Raw genomic sequence first — 22,282 nt, 5'->3', positions numbered from 1 at the left:
CATCTCTAGGTCTGGGTATGGAATGCCTTTGGCACTGACAAAACTGATAATTGTGACTGGTGTTCGTTGGCGAAGCAATGTTCTAGAAATGGCATTGTGTTTTACAGGCCAATTAACCTACGATAGTGCAAATTACAGAGTCACAAGAACAAAATGTAATGATATTTAAGTAGCATAATTTTCTGTAATTAATTCAGCAACAGAAGTCACACCAGATGGAGGCTTTGCATTACTTTCTTCCTTATAGTTTGAGTGTCTATCCTGTGGATCAAGTTCAGCCTCTAAAGAGAAAAGACAAATTCACATTTTGAGTGTAATCCTTCATCAGAACTAAAAACTGAAAGATGAGCAACCATTTTAATAGAGTTGGAAAATAAGAGGGGAGAAAATTGTTTAACAGAAAAATAGGAAACTATTAGATAATATTAAAGGTTATCTCGGCATCACAATGAAAATAAATTAAAACATCAAAGGAACGTGCAAATTGGTAAGACTGTGAAAAGGCAAAAGGAAGGCCTACATATGGAAACAAATCAGAAAATTGAAGGGGAAAATGTAGCCTGCAGATGTAGGAGGCCTGAAATGAAAACAGAAAATGCGAGAGAAACAAGCAGGTTTGCCAGTCCTAAAAATAGGAGAGAAAAACAGACCAACATTCCCTTCCCTCCTCCATCAGAAATGTGTTCTGACAAAGAATCTATATCCAGATTGTCATTCCACGTGCCCTTTCCCAGACACCAACAGGCTCACCCTACACCTCCAGCACTGCCTGCTGTAAAGAAAATGGGAGATGTAGCTAAAGCCAGACATTACTACAATCAGTGTTCAGACCAGAATTTTGCAGAAGGCCCAAATGAATGATGAGATACTGTACCTGAGCTTAGTCTGACAAAAGGCTACACCTGAAACGTTAACCTGTCTTTTCTTTTTACAGATGTTGATGATCCTACTGTGCATTTCCAGCATTTTCTGTTTTTGTTTTGGATTTCTAGTATTTGCATTTTTAAAGTTTTTATACACCTTTAAACTGTTTGTTCATTGTTTATAGGTGGAGGTGATATAAAGACTGTCCCAGCTCCTGTGAGCATCTGGAGGACATACTTTGTAGCAAATGAATGGAGTAACATTCAGACGATCAGGAAAATTAATCCTATTTTTCAAATTACTGCTGTTCTTTTCTTTTTGGAAGTAAGTTTAACATCCAATAGGGGAAGAAAAGAACTTAAACAAGTATTCAAGATTCTTAAGGGAATAGATAAATTAAACCCAATAATATGCTTGAGATTGCTACAAACCCTAGAAGCCGGGGGCAAAGGCACAAGCTTAGAAGACAGAAGGCGCACAGACAATTTAGATTACCTCCTTTACGCAGAGGGTGATAAATGTCTAAAACAGGCAGAAGATAGAATGGGAAATGTAAGGGACTGTTGGATACATATTTGAGTGGGTGATTATTAGTGTTAGTGTTTGGGACCAGTCAGATAGGACTTCCTGTTTTTTTTCCAATCTTGTACCAAAGACAAAAATACAGATTGTTACAAACTATTTATGATCAGCACTTTTATGATTAGCAGATTTTCACTCAGCTCATTTATATTTAAGTATGGTTGTTACTCAACATGTAAATATTTTTCTTTTTGCTCCCATCCCCAAGTTTTCTCTCCTTTTCTGAAGACACACGACTTCTTTTCAGGCTCGCGTAAGGACCCAGTGGGTGGAGCAGGAATAGCACTCATCCAATTAAAGGTGCAAAGCTTCTGTACCATTTTGGGCCAGGCATCAGCAACTCACAAAGGCAAAAGGGCCTAGCCAGAATCCGCATATCACCAGTTGTTAAAGAGCTGCTGGCAAAGGATGATGGGAACTTTAAAGGCCACCGCGAACACCACTAAAACAGATTATCTGGTCATTTGTCTTTTTGCTGTTTGTGAGACCGTGCTGTGCGCAAATTGGCTGCCGCATTTCCTTACATTACAACAGTGACTAAATTTCAAAAGTACTTAATTGGCCGTGAAGTGCATTGGGTCATCCTGAGGTCATAAAGACCGCTATATAAATGCAAGTTCTTTCTTTCTTTATACTCTATTCAGTTGTACATTGATGCAAAAGCATACAATGAATAGCAGGTCTATGCCAATACGATAGACGAAGACAACGTACGACCAAACTGTAATGAGGACCTGTTAGTAACACTTTGTTTCCTTTTGTTTCTGTAAAAGGCCAAAAAGCTGAGCTAGGGCCCAGTGACCGTGAATATTCAAAGACATACCTTACAGTTGTAACTTACAATAGAAAGCCTTGATACATTCCATTTTCAAAGGACTTTACAAATAAAGACATTATAAAGCAACCAACCTACATGCTACATGTTCCCTTCATAACACCATGGTGGCCTACAACGTTGGCACATGCCTATCTGTGTATATTCTCCTTCAAATTACAGTATGACACAACTACTTTGCTTACATGACAAGCTGGCACCTAATGCAAAGAAACGGCCTGAACTGAAGCAGGGTTCAAAAATTGAAAGACTTTGAATAAGGAGAGAACATATACATTAAATGGTAAAACTTTAGAGGTAATGAACTTTAGAGGAGAGCCCAAAAAGGCTGTGGATGCTGGAACAGTTGGAGCTTTCAAGACTGAGATCGATAAATGTTTGTTAGGTACAGGTCTCAAGGGTTATGGAGCTGCAGCGGATAAATGGAGTTGAGGTACAGATCAGCCATGATCTAATTGAATGCTGGAGCAGATAGGAGGGGCTGAATGGCATACTCTTCTTATGTAGAAGCAGAGAAACTTTCAGAGGACAAGTTGATAAAGCTGTAAAAAAAATAGGATCTTGGATAATGATCTTATATCAGAGATAATGTTAAACCTAAACAAATCATTGGTTAGGCTACAGTTAGAATATTGGGGTAGAATTTCCTCCCAGATAGTGGGTGGGCAGAGCGATTGTTCTGGCCGCCTGATCACGGGGACAGAAAGCCTAGTCAATTTTGACGGCCAGGCCTTATTTGCATTCCATTGGTGGGTTGCCCAAGCATTGGGATTACTGACTGACAACCCACCCAATTGGGAGATGGGATTTCCACCTGAGATCTGCAGCATTTAATGGGTGAATGTACCTCATAAAGAGAGGTGTCAAGTCATCCCGAGGAAAGTTTGTCCTGCTGATTTGTAGCAATTTCTCAGCCATTGGTATTGGTTCAGTGTCTCTGAGAAGAGTAAGTTCTGCTGCTTAATAGTGTAATTTCTGAGCAGTTGCTGTTTGTTCAATGCCCCTTAGAAAAATAGGTTCTGCCGTTTCTCCACTTGCTTGAAGCATTGCAGAATGTTGACGGCTATAGTTCCAAGGTTCAGTGACGTCTCAGTGGAAGTCCTGATGAAGCAAGTGTGGGAACGGGGGCAGGGCCTCTCGCCCAGAGACGGCACCAGGGTCCCAAAACAGACACAGCAGCAATCCTAGAAGGAGATTGCTGAAGTCGTCAGTGCCAGAGCATCATACTGAAGACCTGGGTTCAGTATAGGAAGAGGTTTAATGACCTGACTAGGACTGCAAGGGTGAGATGCAGTTCTTCTTGTCTCCATTTATATATGTCACACCTTTCCATAGAAGTTTTTTGGCACCCATTCACCATGCAAGCTTCAGTTTTACCCTCCTCACTCTGCATGCTTCTTCTCCACACACAGCTGGTCACGACAACAGCTCACCTCATTACAAACAAACACTCACCTGCTGCTCATGCCCTCACAACAGTCACAAACAGCAGTCTGGGTTCACCTGCTCACAACTGCAAGGCTTTTCACTTACACCTTTTCTCACTGCTGCCGCAAGAGCACCTTCCCATCCTTCTCCGAACTTGGTGCTTCTCCCTTTTGCATGCTCACTAGATAAAGAAACCTCACTTTAGTTATAGAGACAGATGAGAGAAACTTAGGCACTTTTCATTAAAACAAAGAAGATTAGCAGGTGATCTAGTAGCGGTGTTCAAAATTATGAGGGGTTTTGATATGGTAAATCAGGAAAATACTGGTTGATGAATTGGTAAAAGGGGGCATAAATTTAAGATCATCACCAGAAGAACAAAGGGAGAGTCTAGGAGAATTTATTTTTTATATATGTGGAAGATTGTTAGGATATTGAATGCCCCACCAAAAACAGTGGTGGAAGCAGAATCTATAATAACTTTTCAAAGGGAATTGGAGAAAAATTTTAAAGCAGGAAAAATGTAAATGAGAATGGAGAAAGGTCAGGGGAATGGGACTAAGTGGATAGCTATTTAAGAGAACCAGTGCAGGTGCGATGAGACAAATGGCCTCCTTCTGTGCTGTAAAATTGGAATGGTCAGAAAATCGTGCGCAACACGCCCAAATTTCCAATATGTACTCTCTGCAGGCAAGGCTCCCCACCAGAAGCACAATCAGCAAATTACCCCTTAAGCCTTTTCACTAACCTGGTGGGCCAGAAAAAATATTTTGCAAAACTACTCGAACGCTTATAAAGCATAAGAACATAAGATCACCTGCTGCACCTGCATACCAACTTTTTGATTTTCTTGCACTAGGACCCCCAGATCCCTTTGTACTGCACTACTTTCCAGTCTCTCGCCATTAAGAAAATAACTTGCTCTCTGATTTTTCCTGCCAAAGTGCATAACCTCACATTTTCCAATATTATATTGAATCTGCCAAATCTCCGCCCACTCACCCAGCCTGTCTATATCCCCTTGCAGGTTTTTTATGTCCTCCTCACTCTCTACTTTCCCTCCCATCTTTGTATCATCTGCAAATTTTGATATGTTGCACTCGGTCCCCTCCTCCAAATCATTAATATAGATTGTAAAGAGTTGGGGACCCAGCACCGACCCCTGTGGAACACCACTGGTTACTGGTTGCCAGTCCGAAAATGAACCATTTATCCCAACTCTCTGCTTCCTGTTCGATAACCAATCCTCCACCCATGCCAGAATATTACCCCCAATCCCGTGATTTTTTATCTTAAGTAATAATCTTTTATGTGGCACCTTGTCGAATGCCTTCTGGAAGTCTAAATACACTATGTCCACTGGTTCCCCTTTATCCACCCTGTACGTTATATCCTCAAAGAACTCAAGCAAATTTGTCAGACATGACTTCCCCTTCATAAAGCCATGCTGACTTTGTCCTATTAAATTATGCTTATCTAAATGTTCCGTTACTGTCTTCTTAATAATAGACTCCAAAATTTTACCCACCACAGATGTTAAGCTAACTGGCCTATAATTTCCAGCCTTCTGCCTACTACCCTTTTTAAATAACGGTGTTACATTAGCAGTTTTCCAATCTGCCGGGACCTCTCCTGAGTCCAGGGAATTTTGGAAAACTATCACCAAAGCATCCACAATCCCTACTGCCACTTCCCTCAAGACCCTAGGATGGAAGCCATCAGGTCCAGGGGATTTATCCGCTTTGAGTCCCATTATTTTACTGAGTACCATCTCCTGAGTGATTTTAATCGTATTTAGCTCCTCCCCCCGTAGAGTCCCCTGTTTGTCCAGTGTTGGGATATTTTTAGTGTCCTCTACTGTAAAGACTGAAACAAAATATTTGTTCAGCATTTTTGCCATCTCCATGTTTCCCACCATTAATTTCCCGGTCTCATCCTCTAAGGGACCTACGTTTGCCTTAGCCACCCTTTTTCTTTTTATATAACTATAGAAACTCTTGCTATCTGTTTTTATATTTTTTGCTAATTTCTTTTCATAATCTAACTTCCCTTTCTTAATCAATCCTTTAGTTACTTTTTGCTGTCTTTTGAAGAATTCCCAATCTTCTATCCTCCCACTAAGTTTGGCTACCTTATATGTCCTTGTTTTTAGTCGGATACTGTCCTTGATTTCTTTACTTAGCCACGGATGGCTGTCATTTCTTTTACACCCTTTTTTCCTCAGTGGAATATATTTATTTTGAAAGTTGTAAAATAACTCCCTAAATGAACACCACTGCTCATGTACCGTCTTACCCTTTAATCTATTTTCCCAGTCCACTTTAATCAATTCCGCTCTCATACCATCATAGTCTCCTTTATTCAAGCTCAGTACGCTTGTTTGAGAATCAACCTTCTCACCCTCTAATTGGATATGGAATTCAACCATGTTGTGGTCGCTCGTTCCAAGGGGATCCTTAACTAGGACATTATTAATTAATCCTGACTCATTACACAGGACCAGGTCCAAGGTTGCCTGCCCCCTTGTAGGATCAGTTACATACTGCTCAAGAAATCCATCCCTGATGCACTCAATGAACTCGTCCTCAAGGCTGCTCTGCCCAATTTGATTTGTCCAGTTAATATGATAATTAAAATCCCCCATAATTATGGCTGTTCCCTTATTACATGCCCAGACTATTTCCTGATTAATACTTCTTCCAGCAGAGTTGCAACTATTAGGAGGCCTATATACTACGCCCACTAATGTTTTTTTCCCCTTATTATTCCTTATCTCCACCCAAACTGTTTCATTATCTTGATGCTTTGTCCCAATATCATTTATCTGTATTACAGTGATTCCTTCCTTTATTAACATAGCCACCCCACCTCCCCTTCCTTCCTGCCTGTCCTTCCTGATTGTTAAATACCCTGGCATATTTAATTCCCAGTCGTTGTCACCCTGCAGCCATGTTTCTGTAATGGCCACAAGATCATACCCATACGTAGTTATTTGTGCCGTTAACTCGTCCATTTTGTTACGAATGCTACGTGTATTCAGATAAAGAACTTTCAAATCTGTTTTGTGACGCTTAGTTCCTGCTTTTTCCTTTTTTAACACTTTACCTATTACTCCATAACCTTCTGTCCCTTCCGGTTACGCTTTCCTCTCTCTCCCTGCTCAGGTTCCCAACCCCCTGCCACTTTAGTTTAAACCCTCCCCAACAGCACTAGCAAACACTCCTCCTAGGACAGCGGTCCCGGCCCTGCCCAGGTGCAGACCGTCCGGTTTGTACTGGTCCCACCTCCCCCAGAACCGTTTCCAGTGTCCCAGGAATTTGAATCCCTCCCCCTTGCACCATTCCTCTAGCCACGTATTCATTTGAAATATCCTCCTATTTCTACTCTGACTAGCACGTGGCACTGGCAGCAATCCTGAGATTACTACCTTTGAGGTCCTATTTTTTAATTTACCTCCTAACTCCCTATATTCTGCTTTTAGGACCTCATCCCCTTTTTTACCTATATCGTTGGTGCCTATGTGCACCACGACAGCTGGCTGTTCGCCCTCCCCCTCCAAAATGTTCTGTAGCCGCTCCGAGACGTCCTGATCCTTGCACCAGGGAGGCAACACACCATCCTGGAGTCTCGGTTGCGGCCGCAGAAACGCCTGTCTATTCCCCTTACAATTGAGTCCCCTATCACTATAGCTCTTTCACTCTTTTTCCTCCCAGCCTGTGCAGCAGAGCTACCCGTGGTGCCAGGAAGTTGGCTGCTGCTGCCTTCCCCTGATAAGTCATCCCCCCCAACAGCATCCAAAGTGGCATATCTGTTTGAGAGGGGGATGGCCACAGGGGACCCCTGCACTACCTGCCTGCACCTCTTACTCTTCCTGGTGGTCACCCATTCACTTCCTGCCTGTATACCCTTTACCTGCGGTGTGACCAACTCGCTAAACGTGCTATCCACGAGTTTCTCTGCATCGCGGATGCTCCACAGTGAGTCCACCCGCAGCTCCAGCTCCGAGATACGATCGGTCAGTAGCTGCAGGTGGACACACTTCCCGCACACATGGTCGGCAGGGACACTGGTAGTGTCCATGACTTCCCACATCTTGCAGGAGGAGCATATCACGGGTGCGAGGTCTGCTGCCATGACTTGCCTTAGCTTAGTTACCCCTTTCAAATTACGTTGAAATTAGAAAATGTTAACTATACTAGGGACCTAGGTTCACTAAAAAAAAAACACTATCTGCTATAAAACCTGCAGATCTTCCCTTTCTTATTACTTTACTTCCAGTAAAATGGTAGAAATACTCACCTGAACCTACTCACCAATCAGCTGCCTCCCCTGTGCCGCGTCACTTTCTGACTGGTGACGTCACCCCGAACTGCCGCTGGTCTCAGAGTCTCGCTCTCAGAGTGAGCTCTGGTCTCGCTCTCTCCACGCTGTTTATATCCCCGCTCTGGTCTCGCTCTCTCCCGCCGCTCACCGACTGAACTCTCGCTCTCTCCGCGCTGTTTATATCCCCGCTCTGGTCTCGCTCTCTCCCGCCGCTCACCGACTGGACTCTCGCTCTCTCCACGCTGTTTATATCCCCGCTCTGGTCTCGCTCTCTCCCGCCGCTCACCGACTGAACTCTCGCTCTCTCCGCGCTGTTTATATCCCCGCTCTGGTCTCGCTCTCTCCCGCCGCTCACCGACTGGACTCTCGCTCTCTCCGCGCTGTTTATATCCCCGCTCTGGTCTCGCTCTTTCCCGCCGTTCACCGACTGGACTCTCGCTCTCTACGCGCTGTTTATATCCCCGCTCTGGTCTCGCTCTCTCCCGCCGCTCACCGACTGGACTCTCGCTCTCTCCGCGCTGTTTATATCCCCGCTCTGGTCTCGCTCTCTCCCGCCGCTCACCGACTGGACTCTCGCTCTCTCCGCGCTGTTAAAATCCCCGCTCTGGTCTCGCTCTCTCCCGCCGCTCACCGACTGGACTCTCGCTCTCTCCACGCTGTTTATATCCCCGCTCTGGTCTCGCTCTCTCCCGCCGCTCACCGACTGGACTCTCGCTCTCTCCGCGCTGTTTATATCCCCGCTCTGGTCTCGCTCTCTCCCGCCGCTCACCGACTGGACTCTCGCTCTCTCCGCGCTGTTTATATCCCCACTCTGGTCTCGCTCTTTGCCGCCGCTCACCGACTGGACTCTCGCTCTCTCCACGCTGTTTATATCCCCGCTCTGGTCTCGCTCTCTCCCGCCGCTCACCGACTGAACTCTCGCTCTCTCCGCGCTGTTTATATCCCCGCTCTGGTCTCGCTCTCTCCCGCCGCTCACCGACTGGACTCTCGCTCTCTCCGCGCTGTTTATATCCCCGCTCTGGTCTCGCTCTCTCCCGCCGCTCACCGACTGGACTCTCGCTCTCTCCACGCTGTTTATATCCCCGCTCTGGTCTCGCTCTCTCCCGCCGCTCACCGACTGAACTCTCACTCTCTCCGCGCTGTTTATATCCCCGCTCTGGTCTCGCTCTCTCCCGCCGCTCACCGACTGGACTCTCGCTCTCTCCGCGCTGTTTATATCCCCGCTCTGGTCTCGCTCTTTCCCGCCGTTCACCGACTGGACTCTCGCTCTCTCCGCGCTGTTTATATCCCCGCTCTGGTCTCGCTCTCTCCCTCCGCTCACCGACTGGACTCTCGCTCTCTCCACGCTGTTTATATCCCCGCTCTGGTCTCGCTCTCTCCCGCCGCTCACCGACTGGACTCTCGCTCTCTCCGCGCTGTTTATATCCCCGCTCTGGTCTCGCTCTCTCCCGCCGCTCACCGACTGAACTCTCGCTCTCTCCGCGCTGTTTATATCCCCGCTCTGGTCTCGCTCTCTCCCGCCGCTCACCGACTGGACTCTCGCTCTCTCCGCGCTGTTTATATCCCCGCTCTGGTCTCGCTCTTTCCCGCCGTTCACCGACTGGACTCTCGCTCTCTCCGCGCTGTTTATATCCCCGCTCTGGTCTCGCTCTCTCCCGCCGCTCACCGACTGGACTCTCGCTCTCTCCGCGCTGTTTATATCCCCGCTCTGGTCTCGCTCTCTCCCGCCGCTCACCGACTGGACTCTCGCTCTCTCCGCGCTGTTAAAATCCCCGCTCTGGTCTCGCTCTCTCCCGCCGCTCACCGACTGGACTCTCGCTCTCTCCACGCTGTTTATATCCCCGCTCTGGTCTCGCTCTCTCCCGCCGCTCACCGACTGGACTCTCGCTCTCTCCGCGCTGTTTATATCCCCGCTCTGGTCTCGCTCTCTCCCGCCGCTCACCGACTGGACTCTCGCTCTCTCCGCGCTGTTTATATCCCCACTCTGGTCTCGCTCTTTGCCGCCGCTCACCGACTGGACTCTCGCTCTCTCCACGCTGTTTATATCCCCGCTCTGGTCTCGCTCTCTCCCGCCGCTCACCGACTGAACTCTCGCTCTCTCCGCGCTGTTTATATCCCCGCTCTGGTCTCGCTCTCTCCCGCCGCTCACCGACTGGACTCTCGCTCTCTCCACGCTGTTTATATCCCCGCTCTGGTCTCGCTCTCTCCCGCCGCTCACCGACTGAACTCTCACTCTCTCCGCGCTGTTTATATCCCCGCTCTGGTCTCGCTCTCTCCCGCCGCTCACCGACTGGACTCTCGCTCTCTCCGCGCTGTTTGTATCCCCGCTCTGGTCTCGCTCTTTCCCGCCGTTCACCGACTGGACTCTCGCTCTCTCCGCGCTGTTTATATCCCCGCTCTGGTCTCGCTCTCTCCCTCCGCTCACCGACTGGACTCTCGCTCTCTCCACGCTGTTTATATCCCCGCTCTGGTCTCGCTCTCTCCCGCCGCTCACCGACTGGACTCTCGCTCTCTCCGCGCTGTTTATATCCCCGCTCTGGTCTCGCTCTCTCCCGCCGCTCACCGACTGGACTCTCGCTCTCTCCGCGCTGTTTATATCCCCGCTCTGGTCTCGCTCTCTCCCGCCGCTCACCGACTGGACTCTCGCTCTCTCCGCGCTGTTAAAATCCCCGCTCTGGTCTTGCTCTCTCCCGCCGCTCACCGACTGGACTCTCGCTCTCTCCGCGCTGTTTATATCCCCGCTCTGGTCTCGCTCTCTCCCGCTGCTCACCGACTGGACTCTCGCTCTCTCCACGCTGTTTATATCCCCGCTCTGGTCTCGCTCTCTCCCGCCGCTCACCGACTGGACTCTCGCTCTCTCCGCGCTGTTTATATCCCCGCTCTGGTCTCGCTCTTTCCCGCCGCTCACCGACTGGACTCTCGCTCTCTCCGCGCTGTTTATATCCCCGCTCTGGTCTCGCTCTTTGCCGCCGCTCACCGACTGAACTCTCGCTCTCTTCGCGCTGTTTATATCCCCGCTCTGGTCTCGCTCTTTCCCGCCGCTCACCGAATGGACTCTCGCTCTCTCCGCGCTGTTTTTATCCCCGCTCTGGTCTCGCTCTTTCCCGCCGCTCACCGACTGGACTCTCGCTCTCTCCGCGCTGTTTTTATCCCCGCTCTGGTCTCGCTCTCTCCCGCCGCTCACCGACTGGACTCTCGCTCTCTCCGCGCTGTTTATATCCCCGCTCTGGTCTCGCTCTTTCCCGCCGTTCACCGACTGGACTCTCGCTCTCTCCGCGCTGTTTATATCCCCGCTCTGGTCTCGCTCTCTCCCTCCGCTCACCGACTGGACTCTCGCTCTCTCCACGCTGTTTATATCCCCGCTCTGGTCTCGCTCTCTCCCGCCGCTCACCGACTGGACTCTCGCTCTCTCCGCGCTGTTTATATCCCCGCTCTGGTCTCGCTCTCTCCCGCCGCTCACCGACTGGACTCTCGCTCTCTCCGCGCTGTTTATATCCCCGCTCTGGTCTCGCTCTCTCCCGCCGCTCACCGACTGGACTCTCGCTCTCTCCGCGCTGTTAAAATCCCCGCTCTGGTCTTGCTCTCTCCCGCCGCTCACCGACTGGACTCTCGCTCTCTCCGCGCTGTTTATATCCCCGCTCTGGTCTCGCTCTCTCCCGCTGCTCACCGACTGGACTCTCGCTCTCTCCACGCTGTTTATATCCCCGCTCTGGTCTCGCTCTCTCCCGCCGCTCACCGACTGGACTCTCGCTCTCTCCGCGCTGTTTATATCCCCGCTCTGGTCTCGCTCTTTCCCGCCGCTCACCGACTGGACTCTCGCTCTCTCCGCGCTGTTTATATCCCCGCTCTGGTCTCGCTCTTTGCCGCCGCTCACCGACTGAACTCTCGCTCTCTTCGCGCTGTTTATATCCCCGCTCTGGTCTCGCTCTTTCCCGCCGCTCACCGAATGGACTCTCGCTCTCTCCGCGCTGTTTTTATCCCCGCTCTGGTCTCGCTCTTTCCCGCCGCTCACCGACTGGACTCTCGCTCTCTCCGCGCTGTTTTTATCCCCGCTCTGGTCTCGCTCTTTCCCGCCGCTCACCGACTGGACTCTCGCTCTCTCCGCGCTGTTTTTATCCCCGCTCTGGTCTCGCTCTTTCCCGCCGCTCACATCCTTTTAAATCTGTTCCATTAAATCGAAAGTTATGCCTTCTGCAGCTGCTTAGCAATTCTTAACAAGCTTTGTAAATGGGGGTTTTTATGACTGAGCGCTGTTTGGCATGAGGGCCAGAAATCAGCAGGAACGTCTACCTGATGTCCCGTCTCCACATTATAATATGAAAATGAGCTTCCTACACTGTGTATGATACCTGCTGGAAATGCACATTATACACATTATAGGCAGAAATTAGGTGCACACATTTGGTGCAACGCACCCAAAAATCAGCACCACTGACTCTTACAGGGTATGGTTCCACAGATGCCAGCAGGTTTCACCTCACTCAAGTGGCCATTCTTTATATCTGAGCCTAGATGGTGAGTAGTGGCAGCTTTTTCAACATGAAGGGCATCACAGTCAAGGCTGATCTTGTCCTCGCCCAACAGCACATACACATTCCAGCAAATGTCACTGGATGGCAGAACTTTGGCTGATTTTTTTTCTCCTCTTTGCCTAGCCCAACGTAGCTGAAGCCAATTGCAAGATCTGCACGAGCTGAGAACAACTAACAGCAGTGATGAGAAATTGAAGCTGAAATCTTCCACCAGTATAGCTAAAAACTACAAAAATTTGATTTTATATAGCAATTTAATGTAGAAAAATATCCCAAGACATTTCACAGACATATGACAACAGACACTGAGCCCGTGACAGCAGCCATGACTTTGGCAGTGGTGCTGTAGTGTAAAGGGAATGGCACTGCTGCCTCCAGAGGAATGGACAACTACTTCAAAATGTCACTTTTTTGCCCCCAGGGTCTTCTCGGGCAGCAGTGTCACCAGTGGCAAATATAAGCGTTATTGTCACCTGGACCAGACACTTTCTTCTTGATAGCTAGGAAAGGTGTTTATAGAACAGCAGGCAGAAAACCACATTGTTGAGGCTTTAAATGGTGGCATCAGCAGTGCAGGTTACTGCTCTCTGCCTGCACAGAACTTCCACAGGCATCGAGGCCAGGAAAAAAATTTCTAACTTACGAAAACCTGTTTCTCTGTTGCACTAGTTTCTCTGATAGAACCTTCGTTGCAATATTACTGATATTACTGTGTCGGTTGTGCAATGGATGTGGATTTGTAATGTAACGGGGATGTCATTCAGGGTTCATTTTGTTCAAACTCAGATTTTAGATTTATGCCAGTCACAGGATTAATTGACCTGTCATGAATTGCAAATGCACTGACTTTGTTTTTGTCTTTTCAGGTCGTTGGTTTTGCAAATCTGGCTTCAATGGATCCTTATTCTAATTTGAGCAGAAATACTGAAAGCAATGTTGCACCATTGAGCCGTATTCTGAGATATGGCATAGCTACTAGTATTTGGCTGGCGGTTGGTCTCATCCAGGTGGGAATGTTGTTTAAACTGTAATTTTATTTATGCAGCTAGTTAGCCTAAGCACTTGGATAAATATGAACTGATCAGAGAGAGCCAGCATGAATTTGTAAAATGTAAGTCATGTTTAATGAACCTAGTTAAAATGTTTGAGGAGGTAACTAACGTGGTAGATAAAGAAGTATCTATGGATGTTATTTATATGGATTTCCAGAAGGCATTCAATAAGGTTCCACAAAAAAGACTATTAACAAAAATGAGAGCGCATGGAATTGGCAGCAATCTATTGACATAGGTAGAGAATTAGTTAAAAGGTAGAAGACAGAAAGTAGGGATAATGGGTATGTACTCAAATTGGCATGGTGTGACTAGTCGTGTCCCCCATGGATCTGTACTGGGGCCTGAGCTTTTCACTATATTTATGAATGACTTAGGTGAATGAATATAGATCCGTATATTCAAGTTTGCTGATGACACCAATGGCAACAGAGCATGACATGTGAGGACTAGAAGAAGTGACAGCAAATTATCAAGGCTGGGGAAAATCCATGCAGAGCATCAGGGACTCTTTCACCACTGTGCTGTGTGCCGCCGCCCCCAGATAGATTTTTCTGTACGTGATCTTTAGTGAGCTGTGAATACTTGTGTGCATGACTATTATCCACAGTGAAGAGTGCCTTCATTTGCAGACATAGGGGGTTAAATTGGATAACCCCTGAAAATGGGTGTGGGGATCGCGATACGTTAAATTCCTGCTGCCTGCTGATTATAATGATTGCTTTGTGCAATCAGCATAACCCGCACTGTTGATTGGCTGCACACATATGGAGGGGGCCTGATAGTGCGAGTCACTAGCGCCACTTAAAGGCAGCCTGCACCTCATAAAGGGGAGGTGGCTATTGGACGTGGTGTCAGGATTTTGAGTCAAGTGATTTTGAGAACATTTTGGAAAGGTGGCTCAACCTGCGAGAGAACATGTACCAAGATTTTCTGATAATGCACTGGAAGCCTTGGTGCAGGAGGCGGAGAGAAGGAGGGACATCCTCTATCCACATGGGGACAGGAGGCCCTCAAGACATATGCTCAGGAGGCAATGGGAGGAAGTAGCGGCGGAGGTGAATGCCAGGAGTATAGCTGCAAGAATATGAACGTAGTGCAGGAAGAAGTTTAATGATCTGACAAGAGTTCTCAAGGTGAGATCAATCGTCAAATGGCATATCTTAACAGCTGCACCACTCATCAATTGCTCAATTCACAACACATCCATCATCCACCTACTAATAATCTCTATCAATCAGTACTGAACACTTCAATTCATATGCTTTACCTCACCCTCACACACTTAGCACTGTTGCAAGCCTCACACCCACAACTCATAACTCACACACACCAGCAGCTATTCAACCATGACAGCCACATCGCCCAAATATATTGCAGGACACTCACTCGCACACTTCCCTCTTTCTTTCAGGAGAAGGTGGCGCGTAACAGGAGGCAGCAGCAAGCAACTGGAGGAGGAGAAGCGCGCCAGCATGATTTAATCCCCATGGAGGAGACAGTGCTAGCCATCATGGGAGGGGGCAACACTGGCGGGCTGGAGGGATTGATGACGAGGGTCTCTGCATACCTAATCCTTCTTCTGCCATCCCACTTCTCCCTTCTCCCTCATCCCACATTCTCTTCTGAATAACAAGCTGGAGATGGTACTCCTTACTCTCTCCTCTTGCCTCACCATAACCCAACCTGTGTCCCTTTTTCATTTCAGATACCCAAGAATCTGCAAACTTCCAAGCCAGAAGAGGAAGAAGACAGTGATGAGGAAGAGATACCATCGTTCGATCTTACTATCGCAGTCACCAGCTCAGAGATTGACACTACTCATAGAGCTTTAGAGCATAGAGGAGGGATCTGCATATTGTGAGACACCAGGCACATGTGCATAGGAGCCAGGGCAGGGGGGAAGGACACCAAAGGTGCCAGCTCATCAGAGGGCGAGATCACAAATTGGTTCTGCTGCAGAGGGGTCAGATAAGGATTTTGATGGGCAAGGCTACAGAAGGCGGCTCATGGGCATGCACAACCAAATAAAAACAGAAAATGCTGGAAATACTCAGCAAGTCAGGCAACATCTGTGGAGAAAGAAACAGAGTTAACATTTCCGGTCGATGACCCTTTGTCAGAACTGGAAGAAATTGAAGATAAGACAATTTTTAAGCAAGTACAGAGCCAGGGAAAGGGGGGAGGAAGGGGAGGGGAGGAAAGAACAAAATGAAAGGTCTCTGATAGGGTGGAGGGCAGGAGTGATTAAATGACAAAAGGGATGATGGTGATACACAACCAAAAGCTTGGTGCACTGGAAAGCCTGCCAGAAAGCTTGCGCACAATGTCAAGGAGAATGGAGGAGTCCACCTCCCACTTGACGCAGGGCTTTGTGCAGAGTTTAGAGCCCATCCTTTCTAGTGTGGGATGGGTGGTCACCTCCAGCAGCACACCTGGTGAACCCACCAAGATGCAGCATCTGACGACCAACGTTACAGCTTCCATCGTTGCACAAACAGCTTCCACCGCAGCTCAGACTGCTGCCATGGAAGCTCAGACTGCTGCCTTCATGGCTCTGGGTACCACTGTTGAAAGAGGATTCCAGGGTGGAACAGGAACCTGCTCCCACCCTGCCACTCCGCCAGTGCCCTTGCTGTTGCCTGTCAGCCAGCCAGCCGGCTCAGAGTCCTGCAGCCCATGCCGAAATGGTGCAGTCTGAAGCCAGGCCCTCTAGGCCCAGAGCTGATCGAGGTCATCCTCCAAGGCCATCTGCAGTTTCCTCAATTGAAGGTCAGCAGCCTTCCAACTCGAAAGCTCCAGCCACTGGGGAAGCTCCTCGTAGGAGGACTAGGTTAGGTAACGGCACACGCAAGACAGGCACTAAGGGAAGTTTGATATTGTATAGATGATGTAATTATTCACTTGATAAATTTGGATTTGACTTTGCATTTGGTGTTGGTTTTTACGTGTGTGATCAACTGAGGGAGGCACCAATAAATGTTGTCAGAAAGAGACGATGTGATGGTTTTTGAAAGAGGAAAGGTAAGAAGTGTGGGACTGTTTGTGAATGGGGAGGTGTAGTTGAGGTCACTGGCATCGCTCTTGAACCACATGATCACATAAAGCCCAAGCAGAACGGGGCTGTCTATGTTTTTTTTTATTATTCGTTCATGGGATGTGGGCGTCGCTGGCGAGGCCGGCATTTATTGCCCATCCTTAATTGCCGTTGAGAAGATGGTGGTGAGCCGCCTTCTTGAACCGCTGCAGTCCGTGTGGTGAAGGTTCTCCCACAGTGCTGTTAGGAAGGGAGTTCCAGGATTTTGACCCAGCGACAATGAAGGAACAGCGGTATATTTCCACGTCGGGATGGTGTGTGACTTGGAGGGGAACGTGCAGGTGGTGTTGTTCCCATGTATCTGCTGCTCTTGTCCTTCTAGGTGGTAGAGGTCGCGGGTTTGGGAGGTGCTGTCAAAGAAGCCTTGGCGAGTTGCTGCAGTGCATTCTGTGGATGGTACACACTGCAGCCACAGTGCGCCGGTGGTGAAGGGAGTGAATGTTTAGGGTGATGGATGGGGTGCCAATCAAACTTTGTCCTGGATGGTGTCAAGCTTCTTGAGTGTTGTTGGAGCTGCACTCATCCAGGCAAGTGGAGAGTATTCCATCACGCTCCTGACTTGTGCCTTGTCGATGGCTTTAGGGAGTCAGGAGGTGAGTCACTCACCGCAGAACACCCAGCCTCTGACCTGCTCTTGTAGCCACAGTATTTATACGGCTGGTCCAGTTAAGTTTCTGGTCAATGGTGACCCCCAGGATGTTGATGGTGGGGAATTCGGCGATGATAATGTTGCAGCCTCCCTTCCTCCTCTTCTTCTTCTTCCTCCTCCTCCTCCTCTTCCACTTCCTCTTGCTCATGCTCCTTCTCCACACCATGTCACTTGATAGGTAGTGACAAGGCCTATGCCCTCATAATGGCGAGGTTGTGCAGCATGCAGCAAACTACGACAAATCTGGGTACCCACTCAGCTGAGTACTGCAGGGCTCCTCTCGAGTGGTCCAGGCAGCGGAAGTGTTGTTTGAGGACACCAATGGTCTGCTCTACAATGTTCCTGGTGGCAGCATGGCTCTCATTGTATGCCTGCTATGCAGGTGTGCGTGGGTTCCTGACCAGAGTCATCAGCCATATCATGAGGACATAATCCTTGTCACCCAGTAACCAGCCTTTAACTTGCCATGCTGCTTGGTATACAGGTGGCACAGAGGACTGCCGCAGAATGAATAAGTCATGACTGCGGTCTACCTGCAGCTTGTGGTCACAAACCAGCAGTACATTGAGAGAGTGGAATCCCTTTCTGTTGATGAATTTTGCAGACTTGACAAGAGGAGCACACAAGGCAATTTGCATGCAGTCAATGGCACCATGCACCATGGGGAAACCTGCAATGCGAGCAAAACCTTTGTGCTGTCTCCTCCTGCGTGTCTCTGGAAAGTGGGAATGAGACGTAGTTGTTTTGCATGGAATAGAGAGCGTCACTGTCCTCCCTTAAACAGCAGTGCACTGCAAACTTTGAGTTGTTACTTATATCTCCTGTTGCAGCCTGAAAAGAACCAGTGGCATAATAATTTAGAGCAACGGTGACCTTGGCAGCCGCAGGCAGTGTTGTCCTTATGACCATAAGACCATAAGAGATAGGAACACGAGTAGGCCATTCGGCCCCTCGAGCCTGCTCCGCCATTCAATGAGATCATGACTGATCTGATTTTTACCTCAACTCCGCTTTCCCACCTTTTCCCCATATCCTTTGACTCCCTTGCTGATCAAAAATGTTTCTAACTCAGCCTTGAAATGTATACAATGACTCAGCCTCCACAGCTTTTTGGGGTAAAGAATTCCAAAGACCCTCTGGGAGAAGAAATTCCTCCTCATTTCCGTCTTAAACGGGCGACCCCTTATTCTGATACTATGCCCCCTAGTTTTAGATTCCCCCATGAGGGGTAACATCCTCTCAGCATCTATCCTATCGAGTCCCCTCAGAATCTTGTATGTTTCAATAAGGTCTCCTCTCATTCTTCTAAACTCCAATGAGTATAGACCCAACCTGTTCAATCTTTCCTCATAAGACAACACTTCCATACCCGGAATCAACTTAGTGAACCTTCTCTGAAATGCCTCCAATGCAAGTATGTCCTTCCTTAAATAAGGGCACCAGAACTGTACGCAGTACTCCAGGTGTGGTCTCACCAGCACCCTGTACAGTTGTAGCATGACTTCCCTGCTTTTATATTCCATCCTCCTAGAAATAAAGGCCAATATTCTGTTTGCCTTTCGGATTACCTGCTGCACCTGTATGTTGACTTTTTGTGTTTCATGTACGAGGACACCCAGATCCCTCTGTACCGCAGCATTTTGTAGTATTTCTCCATTCAAATAGGATAAGGCAGGATCTGGCCAAAATGGACTGGGATCAGCTGCTTGTAGGAAAATCCGCATCGGAGCAATGGGAGTCTTTCAGAAGGGAGATTGAAACCATACAATGGCAACATGTTCCCGTAAAGGTCAAGGGTGGTTCCAAGAACTCCAGGGAACCTTGGATGTCAGGGGATATACGAGAATGGATTAGGAAAAAAAGGAGGGCTTTTGGCAGATACAAAAGGCTAAAGACGGAGGAAGCCCTAGAGGAGTACAAAAAGTGCAGGGGGATACTTAAAAAAGAAATTAGGAGATCAAGGAGGGGCCATGAAATAACACTGGCGAGCAAAATAAAGGAAAATCCTAAGATGTTTTATAAGTATATTAAGGGTAAGAGGATGACTAGGGAAAAAATAGGGCCCATTAGGGACAAAAATGGCAATCTGTGTGTGGAGCCGGCAGATGTAGGAGGGGTTCTAAATGAATTTTTTGCATCTGTTTTCACTATGGAGAAGGACGATGTAGACATAGAAATACAGCAGGGGGACTGTGATATACTCGAACATATTAACATCGAGCGGGAGGAGGTATTGGCGGTTTTAGCAGGCCTAAAAATGGATAAATCCCCAGGCCCGGACGAAATGTATCCCAGGCTATTGTGTGAGGCAAAGGAGGAGATTGCGGGGGCTCTGACACATATATTCAGAACCTCTCTGGCCTCAGGGGATGTGCCAGAGGACTGGAGAACCGCTAATGTAATACCTTTATTCAAGAAGGGGAGTAGGGAAAAACCGGGGAACTACAGGCCAGTGAGCCTAACATCAGTGGTAGGAAAATTATTGGAAAAAATTCTGAAGGACAAAATTAGTCTCCACTTGGAGAAGCAAGGATTAATCAGGGATAGTCAACATGGCTTTGTCAAGGGAAGATCATGTCTGACTAATTTGATTGAATTTTTTGAGGGGGTGACTAGGCGTGTGGATGAGGGTTACGCAGTGGATGTGGTATACATGGATTTCAGTAAGGCCTTTGATAAAGTCCCCCACAGGAGACTGGTCAAGAAGGTACGAGCCCATGGAATCCAGGGTGCCTTGGCACTTTGGATACAAAACTGGCTTAGTGGCAGAAGGCAGAGGGTGATGGTCGAAGGTTGTTTTTGTGACTGGAAGCCTGTGGCCAGTGGGGTACCACAGGAATCGGTGCTGGGTCCCTTGCTGTTTGTGGTCTACATTAATGACTTGGATATGAATGTAAAAGGTATGATCAGTAAGTTCGCTGATGATACAAAAATTGGTAGGGTGGTAAATAGCGAGGAGGATAGCCTCAGTCTGCAGGACGATATAGATGGGTTGGTCAGATGGGCGGAACAGTGGCAAATGGAATTTAACCCGGAAAAGTGCGAGGTGATGCACTTTGGAGGGACTAACAAGGCAAGGGAATACACAATGAATGGGAGGACCCTAGGCAAGACAGAGGGTCAGAGGGATCTTGGTGTGCAAGTTCACAGATCCCTGAAGGCGGCGGAACAGGTAGATAAGGTGGTAAAGAAGGCATATGGGATACTTGCCTTTATTAGCCGAGGCATAGAATATAAGAGCAAGGAGGTTATGATGGAGCTGTATAAAACACTGGTTAGGCCACAGCTGGAGTACTGTGTGCAGTTCTGGTCGCCACACTACAGGAAGGATGTGATCGCTTTGGAGAGGGTGCAGAGGAGATTCACCAGGATGTTACCAGGGCTGGAGCGCTTCAGCTATGAAGAGAGACTGGGAAGATTGGGTTTGTTTTCCTTGGAGCAGAGGAGGCTGAGGGGGGACATGATTGAGGTGTACAAAATTATGAGGGGCACAGATAGGATGGATACTAAGGAGCTTTTTCCCTTCGTTGAGGGTTCTATAACAAGGGGACATAGATTCAAGGTAAAAGGCGGGAGGTTTAGAGGGGATTTGAGAAAGAACTTTTTCACCCAGAGGGTGGTTGGAGTCTGGAACTCACTGCCTGAAAGGGTTGTGGAGGCAGGAACCCTCACAACATTCAAGAAGCATTTGGATGAGCACTTGAAATGCCATAGCATACAAGGCTACGGACCAAATGCTGGAATATGGGATTAGAGTAGACAGGGCTGATGGCCGGCGCGGACACGATGGGCCGAAGGGCCTCTATCCGTGCTGTATAACTCTATGACTCTATGACTCTATGACTCTAAATAATATTTTGCTTTTTTATTTTTCCTCCCAAAGTGGATGACTTCACATTTTCCCACATTATATTCCATCTGCCAAATTTTTGCCCATTCACTTAACCTGTCAATATCCCTTTGCAGACTCTTTGGGCCCGATGTTAGCACGGCTACGGGTTCTCGGCGGGGGGGCTATCGGGCGCGTGGGTAACGCGCCCGGTGAAATTAGTCAGTTTCCCGTGCGATTGTAGCATTTTCAAAATGGCAATCTGTAACTAGTGGGGTGCCGCAGGGATCAGTGCTGGGGCCTCAACTATTTACAATATATATCAATGACTTGGATGAAGGAACAGTGTGTTTTTAGCCAAATTTGCTGAGGATACAAAGATAGGTGGAAAAGCAAGTTGCGATGAGGTTTGAGTGGGTATGAGGGGTGATATGACAGAGTTGTGTTGGCAGTGCTGAAGGAGATGTGGGGTGGGGGAAGTGATGTGGGAGACGGAGTGTACGGGAAAGACTACGTGTACTCACTTTGGCTGACCTACTGAGGTCATTGGAGCGCCTCCTGCACTGTATGCAGGTGGGCGATACGTTGGTTGCGCTGGTGACCTCCTCTGCCACCTTGAGCCAGGCCTTCTTGGTGGCAGAGGCAGGCCGCTTCCTCCCGCACGCCGGGAGGAAGATCTCTGTCTTCCCCCTCCTCCTCACCCCATGTATTGATACCTGGAGTGAGGCATCATTGAACTGGGAGCAGCCTTCCCCCTGGGCTGCTCCATGCTGTAATTTTTTCTATTTGTTGCAGCATCTGTCAGTGGAGGACTGCCCCTTTAAATAGAGCGCCTCCAGCTGACAGATCTTACTGCGCATGCGCAGCCCGCCCGACGCGCAGATCAGCAGTGGGGAACCCGGAGGAGCAGGTAAGTGGATCCAATTAGTGGATTGGATGCTACAATCTCATCCTCATCTTACCTGCACTTACTCACCTCGCCAGTACTCATCCCGCCACTACCACTCAACCCAATCCTCATACAATCTCATGGCTCTCTCTCATACTCACCCTCTCGTGCATCTCTTTCACGGCCAGCCTCACTCAACCTG

General features: G+C 48.3%; 1 protein-coding gene across 1 annotated transcript in view; it reads left to right on the top strand.

Moving 5' to 3' along the window:
- Nucleotides 1-22,282, top strand: part of tmem67 (transmembrane protein 67) — a 219,944-nt gene that overhangs the window by 169,560 nt on the left and 28,102 nt on the right. Inside the window, exons 20-21 of the mRNA XM_067979343.1 lie at nucleotides 1,049-1,188; nucleotides 13,431-13,571. Coding sequence (XP_067835444.1) covers nucleotides 1,049-1,188; nucleotides 13,431-13,571 — 281 coding nt within the window. The remainder of the gene's footprint in view (nucleotides 1-1,048; nucleotides 1,189-13,430; nucleotides 13,572-22,282) is intronic.

The sequence above is a fragment of the Heptranchias perlo genome, chromosome 3 (assembly GCF_035084215.1).
Source record: "Heptranchias perlo isolate sHepPer1 chromosome 3, sHepPer1.hap1, whole genome shotgun sequence".
Classification (NCBI taxonomy): Eukaryota; Metazoa; Chordata; class Chondrichthyes; order Hexanchiformes; family Hexanchidae; genus Heptranchias; species Heptranchias perlo.
This window is presented reverse-complemented; position numbering and strand designations above follow the sequence as displayed.